Here is a 10,609-nt window from a genome sequence, read left to right as displayed (position 1 = left end):
CTTTGGCAATGCAGACGCGGGAGTTTGTTATTAACTTTAATAGGAGTGAGTGCAAATATCCTTTCTTTACTCTGATACGGGCAGTAAAGTCATGATATTGTCAAAGAGACAAGCATAGAGAGAAATGTGTGCAAGAACACCTGTGAGAGGTTCCACAAAGAGAAAACTATTTATGGATCTTTTTAGGTTTAAAAAATGGTGCTGACTTTTACATCAAAAATAGATCTTCCCTATACCATAGTGCTGTTGAAAATTAATGAATTTACTTGCTGTACGAGGCAAGACACTAAAACCAGGCACATGAGCAGCAATGCGATATTTAGCCGGGATGTTTACTATTCGTTGGTGTTTGTTTTTGCAAATAACTATTTAACTAGTGCGGCTCTTTGGAGAAAGGAATGCCTTGTTGAAGTACCAGTGCTGCATTCAAGCACACACCATTTCAAACCTGCAAAACATTCTCCAGAAAAAAAACCCAGGAAGATTAAATTTAATGCTGATAATTATAAGGTAAAACCCAAGCAATTAAAAAATTCTTACCAAAAGCAAACAAATCTGTCCTTAGACTTTCTAGTTTACATGTCCTTAAGAAAGTAACTGCAACAAACCCTAGACTCAGTGTTAAAAATGTCCTTTGCAGATGCACAGAGACATATGGGGAGTTCTGTCAAATGTAGCAATGCCTTCAAAACTGTTGGGGGAGGTGAGGAGCAATCCTCTGATGAGCTTATTATTCAGATTCCTAGTTGTGTAATGTGATATTTGCTCATTTTGCTGGTCCGGTTGGAAGTCACTCCGAGCCAAGGAGCCTGACAAACATCTGCTTTTTCCAGGTCTACGCTGGAACAGATTGTCACCCCGAAGCCCCAACATCTGCTCTGCGCAGAGAACAGTTGTGGCGCTTGCTTGGTGCCAGAGCCTCTTAAAGGCACATTTCCCTGCGAATCGATGCATCCTGACAGCCCGTGTGGTAGCAGAAGTATTTGGGTCAGGTTTTGGAAACGGACTGTTGACTTCCAGTGATTTAACAGGTGTTTACCACTCAGCTTTTTCTGTGTTTCCTAAAAAATGAAGTATGCATATAATAAGATTGAATTAACTTGGATTTTCTGATGTTTTTTTTTTCCCGTGTTTTTCAACAGAGCAGCCCAGAAAGAGCTCATGCAATATGCTGGAAATGTGTCTTTCATCACAGATTCATAAAATAATTTAGGTTGGAAGGAGACTTTGGAGGGCATCTGGACCATCTCCTCAATTGGAGCAGGAACAACTTTGAATTTGGATCTACCCAGGAAATCATGTGCTCTGGGGAGGAAAAGCCCTAAGAGCCGCACCTGCAACAGTTTTATTCTGTATCTTGCCTAATTGTCAGAACCCAGAGCGACTGGGCTGCTCGAGCATATCTGTTCCAACGCAACCCACTGCTACGATAATTACAAAGGTCTCCTGTTGTAACTGGCTTTGCTAATCCTCGAGCAATCTCAAATTATTATCTTGGCCTACTTTGGGTAAGACAGAAAAAGAAGTCCAAATGTAATTGAGGCTTCATTACACATTGGAATACTAATGGCAGTCATGCAGGTATGGGACACATTTTACCTTTATTAAACGATAATACTATTTTACATTGCGTGCTAAAACTTTGAAAAAAACCCCAAACCAACCATGTAATATATCCACTTAACAGAGTAGATTATGAGGCTACTAAAAATTATTCTTATTAACATTCAGCTAATGTCCTGGGAAAAAAATGTTTATACCCTCCTTTAATTGAAACCGTCCATATGAAATACACTAGAGCCTGGAACAGCAGATTATTAATGATTGTCACAGGAGGACTGAAGCACGTAACTGCCTCCTTTAATTTAATTTTAATGGAGGGAAAAAAAAAAAGAAGGGACGCTGCCCGACGGGATAGGCAGAGACCCAGCATCTACTCGGTCTGTGGGAGAGGCGAAGCCGCTGGCCCGGGAAGGAAAGCCCGAAGGCGGTCAGACGGAACGAGGATCCCTCTGCCCCGCGCCTCGCCTGCCCACTGCCGGCCCTGCCCGGCGAGGGGGGGATCTGCTGCCCCACGGCGGGGAGGGCCGCGGCCTCGCCGGGGCCGTCCCTGCGCCCGCGCGGGGGGCGGCAGGCGGCGGGGCGGTGACCGTTAGGCGGGCGCCCCGCCCCGCCCCCCGGCCCGCCCGCTGGGGGGCCACGCGCCGTCCTTGCGGCCGGGGGCCGGGCGGGGAACGGGACGGGACGGGACGGGGCGTCTTCTCCGCACCGCCCGGACAGCGGCACCGAGGCTCCCGGCTTGCCGCCGCCCCGCCATGGCTCCCAGCTCCGAGCGGCTCTTCGACTCCCTGGGACACTTCGGCAGGTACCGTGGCAGCCCCGTCCCGTCCCCGGGGGGCTGCGGCCCGCCGCCCCGCGCGCTGGCACCGGCGGGCGGGCAGGCACAGGGACCGTCACAGCCGCCCTCACGCGGGCGGCCGGGAGTCAGAGCTGCCCCCGCGGGGACCCGCAGGCACACGGGGCGGGGAGGGGGGGGGGCGAGGCAGGGAGACATCCGCGGGCACGGCGTGGCGGCGCGGCGTGGGGAGTCAGGCGCGCGCGCGCAGGCGGAGACACGCGCCTCACGCAGAGGAGCTGACCCCCGCGCCACGCGCGGCAAACGGGCACGTGCGTGACGCGAGGCGGGCGTGTGCGCGCACACACGGCGCGGGCGCAGAGGTGCGGGCGCCGCGCGCCCCCCTGCCCCCGCGGGCGGCCCGCTCGCGCACCGGTGCGGTCGTGTAGGCGCGCACCCCCACGGGCACCCACGCACACAGAGCCCCAGCCCCGGGAACAGCCGAGGCACGTCGCGGGTGATGGGAGGGTACAGGCAGCGCGTGTGGCAGCGTTGCGTGACGCGCAGACGGGCTCTTTGGGCGCAGGGGCACAGGCTGGCCGTGTGCCATAGACGCCGGGTTTTCACTGGGTTGGGTGTGATGCACGGGTATGGTAAATGGGGTGACGCGCCGTGGCGAGCTTTCTTCCATGTGGTTTGTGGGTATGATGTGTGTGTATACGGGCCAGGGTTTGTTAGATGGGACACACAGGTGTGGTAAGTGTGTGCGTGTCTGTTTCTGTGCTGTGGGTGCGGGGCTGGTGTATGTTTGTAGGAGGTAATGGAGAAGAACCGTTCGGCAAGGAAATGAAATTTTAGAGGGTATGAACTGTGAGATTAAGAGTCGCACATCCTCACAATACGTTCTGCCCCGTACTTTCACAGTGCGCCGATCGACATGGGTTTTGCAGGCGCATACTCCTCAGAGCAGATGTCTGGAATAGAGCCATGTGTCACACAATTTGACTGCAAGTTCAAGATGCTGAATTGCAGCATTGCACTCTCTAGCTCGGTCACCAGTGGGCTAGCCTAACCCACAGTGTTGATCTCTCTGTCAGAGGCAGGCAGAAGCGGCATTTTGAACAAAGCCTTGGAGCTCCCTTTAATGGTAGAAGTGCATACCTGAACTCTGCATCAGAATTGGCTCTTAATACCATGTACAAGCGGTAGTGGTGGGTATCAATAGCCTCTGCAGATGGTTCGGATGGAAAGACTTTTTCTTTGCTTAACTGGTACCTAGGCTTAAATTACATCTTTGGCTAAATTGTGACTTACATGCATATCTGTGTGAAGAGTATCTCATTCCTTATCAGTTCTGGGTCAGCAACAAAAATACCTTGTTATAGAATCGTAGAACAGTTTGGGGTGGAAGGAACCTTTAAAGGTCATCTAGTCCAGCCCCTCTGCAGTGTGCAGGGAGAAGTAGGAGAGAATTGTTCTGTGTGAACTAGGAGAGAAATCCTAGCAATGAGTCTGTTTTGCTGTTGCTCTTCTGTCTTGCATGCTCTTTGCAGAAAGCAGGCACATGACACTGAAACAACACAACAGTAGTTATTCTTAACTACCAAAGTAGTTTTCCTGCTTGAAAACATTTATTAATACTTTAGTTTTCACAACTACTTCTTGCAGTTAAAGGGAGAACAATTCTACAATGATAACCTCACATCTAGGGGCCATATTATTTGAGATGCAGTTCAACAGGGCTTGCTTTAGGTGTAAGACCTTTGAGATGAACTGCGGGCTACAGAAATTTGCAGTCATGTTAGACTCATGGCTGTTTGAGATTTCAAAGACCACATGCTAAAAGTAAGTATAATAGTAGTTTACAGTGGGTATACCTATTTAAAAAGTGTAAAAAGCTCTTTTTAATCCCTTGATGCTGCTAGATAATCTATCATACTTTGTTTAAAAAGTTCTTAACTGTAGCTATGAAGTTAGTTCTGATTAGTTTGTATTTATGCATCGTCATGACACTGACAGATAATCGACCATTTCTTCAGTCCAAGCAATACTTATAAGGCCCATATAACCTGTGCACTACATATAGATTCTGTAGATTTGCCACAGTCAGATTCTGAGCAATCCAAGCATGACTCTTAGTATTTTGAGACTGTTTTGATTTTCTTAAAATCTGACAGATGCAGTAAAGAATGGCCAGCTGTTTATGTGTATATAAATATATACACGGAGAGACTATGTATGCATTATATAGGTATGTAATATATATCATGTATGTAACTGTATAAAATTATTCATATACAGATAATATATAAACCTTTCACTTTGATTAAGATTGTAAATTTTGCAGAACTGACATTCACATGGATGCTGACTATTTTGCTTTCCATTCAGACTCCCCTTCTGAAGTCTCAGGGATGCTATAGTTCTTACTGGAGTCCTGAGACATGCATGAACAACCATAAAAATGTAATGGCTTCTGTATCCTTTGCCATTGAAGGAAGACCTTAATGCCTGTCTTTGGATTTGGGCATGGATAGCATCTGTGGCCTATAATTTCAAGAAGGTTGTTTTAAACATCGTTCTTGAGTCTGTCTCTGGAGCATGCAGTCATCACTGCTCGCTGTTGCAGAGGTGAATGACAAAAATAGTCCTGTCTGCCTCAAATGGCCTCATCTCTGATGAGCGGCCAGACCTTAAGGCTCCCAATTTACCTGCGCTGAACTGCACCCTTCTTCTCTCATGCAGCAGTTGCTGCCAGGCTGTGCTTATGGGCTCTCCTTCCTCAGCCCCTTTCTGCCCACCCTGTGCCTATGGGCTCTCCTTCCTCAGCCCCTTTCTGCCCACCCAGTCCAGCTGCAAAAACCCACTCAGGGGCCTATCAGGTAAAGAGGATATAGTCAGCTATTTGCCGTCACTGGAAGTGACTGTAGCCCCTGGGAAAGGGGAAACACAACTAATGGGCGTGAAGTTGGTAGCAGAGGGGGTGCATGGTGGGGAGGTGTGCCTTAGGACCTGGCTGGCTGGCTCACACTGCCCCCACATCTAGTTTCCAGGTAAACTAAAGGTCTTTTAATAATTTTAGTGACTTTAATCTACCAGCAGGACACAGAATTTACTTATCTGGTTGCTGGTGAGGAATAGGCTATGTATTTTGCAGCTCTGATCTACACCATGACAGAGTGCTGAATGGAGACATGATCTAATCAGGAATAGCTGCCTACAGAGAAATCTGGTAAGGTACCTCTTCTGCTAAGTGTGGATGGGAGTAAGGATTTGATTTCCTAGCTGGAACGTCCCGTAGCTATGAGATGCAGCTTACATGGTACGTAGAGTTTTCCGTGTGATTTACAGTTTTCAAATCTTGGCTTATACTTTAGATAAAAGCAGGTGGTGAAAATTGTCAGGGAGAGAGGGGAGGATTGGGTGTCACTGACACTGTTTACAGATTTTGTGATTAAGTATTTCCAGAATCTATTAAAAGATTGACTTTTAAAGTAGTCTGTCTTTTACAAAGTTGAGTAAGTTATCCAGATTTTCAAGTGCTGGTTTTATAAATTACGTATTTTACTAGCAGTCAGACTACCTAATAAATTAACAATGACTGCTCTTTACTGAAATGTTTGTGTATCCAGTTTTTAACATCTTTACATTGTTGTCTTATATGAACTTGTTGCCTGGTCAGTGGAGTTGCTACAATTCGGGCTTTAAAAGCAACCAGTACAAGGATTAGTGATGGCTGCCGTGAGGAGGAGAGAAGCAGGACAGGCTGCCTTTGGATAGGATGCTCACACATTGCAGTCAAACATGGAGTTTAGTAGAGATTAATTCACTTACCAACAGTTTCAACATTTTCTGTTAATTTCCCTGGAACTTTTCTAGTGTTCCTAAATAGACCAGAGACTATGCTTAGCTCATAAAAAACCTGGTTTGACTTTTGTAGAGATTCTTTTAATGAACTTCTACAATACAGACCCTGCTGGTCAGTGCCATAGTAGCAATATTTGAACACAGTGCTAACGCCATTTCTCTTCCCCCTACTTTGTAGGGCTCTTGCTTCACTTCTAAAGCCCTGTACCAAAAGGTCTATCTTCTTTTCACATCTCAGCACTTTTCCAGGCTCCTCTTTTCATGTTGATGCACTTATCCTCTCGTTTCATAGCTCACAGCTCTTGTGATCAGATTACGTCTTCTGCAAATTGTGGTGTGTACATGTTACTTCCAGGAATTCTTGGGTTTGTATCAAATAACGGAGTCCCAAGTATCTTAAAGATGGTGATCACCACTTCTTTTCACAAAAAGAAATTAAGAATACTTTCAAGCAACGATTTTTCAAATTCAAATATTTTACAGATGTCTGAAAATGTTCTTCCCCAGCAAAAATACATTTTTAAAGTGGAGAAGGACTTGCTGGACATGCAGAGAAATTGGTTTTCCTTTTCCAAGTTAGTATGGAGAAACAGGCAATCATATTCAGCATTTGAACAGAAGATTAGCTTTAACTTAGAAAATGGAAACATTATAAGCTTTTTCTGAAACACTGATACATTTAGTGTTTAGTACATCCTGCACAAAATTAATGTTTTTAAACGATATAATGTGAATTTCTCTTGAAGTTTTGAGTAGTTCCTTGAAGATGAACAAAATATTGGGGTCTGGAGATTGCTTTCAAAAAAACTTTTTCCCCCCCAAAATCTGGCTGCTTTATACAGAGGAAAAGTTTATCGCAACATATCTGTCATTCAGTTTTCAAAATGTATCAGTGGACAGCTGTTTGTGTCTACTGGAATGTGCCAGACATAAGAATCTCGAATCTTAAGTCCTCCTTTGGCTCCTAGTCAGGGGTGGTGTTTGACAGAAATGCTTGATAAATGTTCTTCAGCTTTATAACTATGCTATAATATAACATCTGAATCAGCCTGTGCTCATCTCAGATGTCCTTTGGATAAAATAAGTGGACTTGGCTGCATTTCATTTTTTTCCCTTTTTTTTGGGGGGGAGGTGTGTCCGGATATTTTGCAGAGTACTTGATCCTTTTGGTTGAATGGCACCATAATAGCCTTGGAGAAGCGAGACAAGCCATGTGTTTTCACAGAGCAGACTCTTAACAGCTTAAACAAAGATCTTATTATCTATGCCTGACTAGGCAAAAGTAGAAATACTCTCAAGACTCAAAATTGGATACTGGCAAGTGCTCCTGGATAATGGTGACAACGCACTAGCAGTGTGGTCTGCAAGAGGTACTGACAGTATTTACTGGGATCCAGCTCGTATCGGAGGCAGAATCTGCATAGACAAAAGTGTACTGCATCAGAATGTGCTGGCAACCTCACCCTGCCTGTTTCTGGATTGAGAAAGTAGATTATAATAAAAAATGTAGATGAAAAAGTAGATTACAATAACAGAAAAATAACTAAATAAAAGCAGGATGAAATTGTAGTTGTACTGTCCGTTACTCCTCTAAGGCTAAAACCTGCGATACAAGAAACAGTCAAACTGAAAGCTAGTAAATCAATGACAATTTGCAAACCAGCTGCTGAGATTCAGACTGTACCTCTGAAATGTTGGCAACCCCCCAGGGTGGCTTCTAGACAGAAGTTGTAGCGTGGACATGGTTATGGCAGCACGAGGCAATTGTCACACTCATCAAGGAGCTGGTGGTCAGCTGTTTCATCCCAAAATATTATGGTATGAATGAAAATGAAATATATATGGCACTGCACAGTGTGTTCCCTGTAATACAATGCCTAGGGCTGGGATATCACTCCTATAAAAGCCCTGTCAATAATTTTCTCATAATAGTCATGATTTTCAGCAGTACTAAGATATCTCAAAGTTGGAAGGAAATGTTTTCTAAAAGGTCTTACTCATGGAAAGTTTGAGCAGTTTATTGCAGCAAGTGAAACGATACAAGTAGAAAACAATGTTAAATTTAGATAATTTTTCCAAGGCCCTAGAAGTCGTCAGGACATGCTATGAAAATTTCTGTGCTGCCATTTTGCTATACACAAGAATGGAACTGAGGTACGTGGTTTGAGACATGAAGCTATTGCAGCTGAGCAAGGACGTGAGATTCTCGACTTCTCAGAAATATGGAAAAAATAACAAGACAGAGAAAGTTTCAACTGAGGTAGCTATGTCTCGGTTTCAAAGCCAAGACTGGAAAAAGTGTGATGACAGACTGTACAAGACAGAGACTTACAAGTGCTAATAATGATGGTTGATCTGTCACGTTGTCCATATACTTGGAGAGAAATCTCAGCTGTCTTTGAAAAATACTGAAATTACCTAGAGTGCTAATGTATACCTTAATGTCATATACTGATAGCCAAACTATAATGCTCACTCACTCAGAGCAGATGTTCTCTGAAAATCACACACAACGAAAATGTGGTTTGAGGAATCTAGAAGCGCCATCCATTGGATCACAGACTGAACACTTTTCTCAGGAGAATGTGTGAAGTTGGGTTTCCCCTTTCTGTTATTTGGAGGCATTACTATTAGGTAGCAGCATGAAAGGTGCAGCCTCAGCGGTGGTGCTTAGGCAAGAATACAGGACAGGCCCTGGAGAATAGATGGAAAAGGCTGATAGGGCAGCAGGAAGTAGAAAAGAAGTGCAGAGAAGGTGCTTCAAAGAACTGGGAATAAATTGCTGCTCTGTTAAGAGCAGTCGGCACCACACTTTGGATGGAGCTCAGTGCCATTTAAATGTGTTGTATCCATGATGGCCTGGACTTTTCCAGCCATATTGAGACTTCTCTAAGTTGTGAAAGAGATTTGGAAGGATCTAAGTTCTTACCTGAGACATCTCTATAAGCCTGTGCTAGCTGTGTGGGGAAATCAGATGTCCAAATCAAGGCACTAGTGAACTCATCTCACTGTACAGGCCTATAGTATAAATTTTAGACATCTGCATTAGTCACCTTGTCAAGGGGGAGAATTAGACTCTTTAAGGGCATGATCCATCTCTTATTTTCAATGAGTGGTTTAGGACAAGATAAATGGTGCACCTAGATTTGTCTGTGATTCCTCACTGAATGAAAGGGGGTCTAGAGAATTAGTACAGATGTATCTGGGTTGTGTACCATATACAGTATGTTGCATCCAAGTGTACAGTATACATACAGATTCCTTCAACCTGAATTAACTATCTAAGGCTTAAGTAGAAGGTTGAGGTGTGGGAAATGCTTCTGGCAGGACACTTTCTGTGTCACAGCATTAGCCAGCATCTCAAGACAACATGCAGCAGATGTCAAGATCCTTTCATCACTCTGCTGTCAGGCATCAGAAAAACTGTCATGTATGCAACAATACTACTGTTACAATGCTTGCTACGTTGTTGACTTTCCATCAGCAATCCTTGCTGTCAGTTCTTTGAATACAGGTAATTCCAGGAAAGATTGATTTAGGTGAACTGTTGAATCAAGAGCATTTAGGGCAGAGAAATAAAAGATGAAGCCTGTTCTGAAAACATGGAAATCCCAAAGCTGTGGAAAGTGAGGGAATAAAACCTGCAACTGACTTTCTGAAAAGGAAAAAGGAAGATTAATGCAATCATTTAGAAATTAGGAAGTAGGCAAAAATACATTTTTTTTAGCCTTTAAATTGCAGGCATAGATCTTTGTGCCCTTGATGAAAAATTAGAAAATATTACTAATAATATTCATTTAGCCCTTCTATAAATAAATATTACCTATCTATGTTGTAATATTTCATTTGGTGGATGACTGTCTAGTGCTAGAAAGAAGGATACAAAAGGTGAAAAATGAGTAATAATAGCTAAGCAATATCCAAAAGCATTCTCCCACACAAAGCCATTGGATATATGGTGAAATTACACTGAGACCACATTTCATTTAAATAATTTATATTCATGGCTCATATTCCTGAACAAATTACTGGCTGGATTTTTTTCCTGCATCTTAGAGACCAGTTTAGGTCAGCAGATCTGGGAAATACCATAAACTTTTTACAGCTCCACCCTTCTAAGAGAGGCAATTTGTGCCGGGGTCAGAGCAACTGGGACCTCATCTCATTTACATTTGTATTTTAGGCTCTTCAGAGAACTGTCATCCTTTGTAGATCAGCATAGCCAAGCTGAGTTCTGTCTCACCCATTGAGAATAGAGGGGACAGTTAGTACAAAAATAGATTTATGTAGAAGAATCCTGGTAAGTCTGAGCAGAATCCAGCTTCCTTATTGGATTCTTATGGAGAATGGGACCAGTATATTGCTTGTAAGTATTTATGTAAGGTTAGAAAACAGCATTATTCCAGA

The 10,609-nt window shown here is 43.9% G+C and overlaps 1 protein-coding gene across 1 annotated transcript in view; it reads left to right on the top strand.

Moving 5' to 3' along the window:
- Nucleotides 1–2,257: 2,257 nt before the first annotated feature.
- The window catches only part of SLC22A16 (solute carrier family 22 member 16), a 37,721-nt gene continuing 29,369 nt past the window's right edge, over nucleotides 2,258–10,609 (top strand). The window contains exon 1 of the mRNA XM_074896154.1: nucleotides 2,258–2,365. Coding sequence (XP_074752255.1) covers nucleotides 2,316–2,365 — 50 coding nt within the window. The 5' untranslated portion in view covers nucleotides 2,258–2,315. The remainder of the gene's footprint in view (nucleotides 2,366–10,609) is intronic.

The sequence above is a fragment of the Athene noctua genome, chromosome 1 (genome assembly GCF_965140245.1).
Source record: "Athene noctua chromosome 1, bAthNoc1.hap1.1, whole genome shotgun sequence".
NCBI lineage: Eukaryota > Metazoa > Chordata > Aves > Strigiformes > Strigidae > Athene > Athene noctua.
The sequence above is the reverse complement of the archived record's forward strand: the minus strand, read 5'-3'. Positions and strand labels throughout refer to the sequence as shown.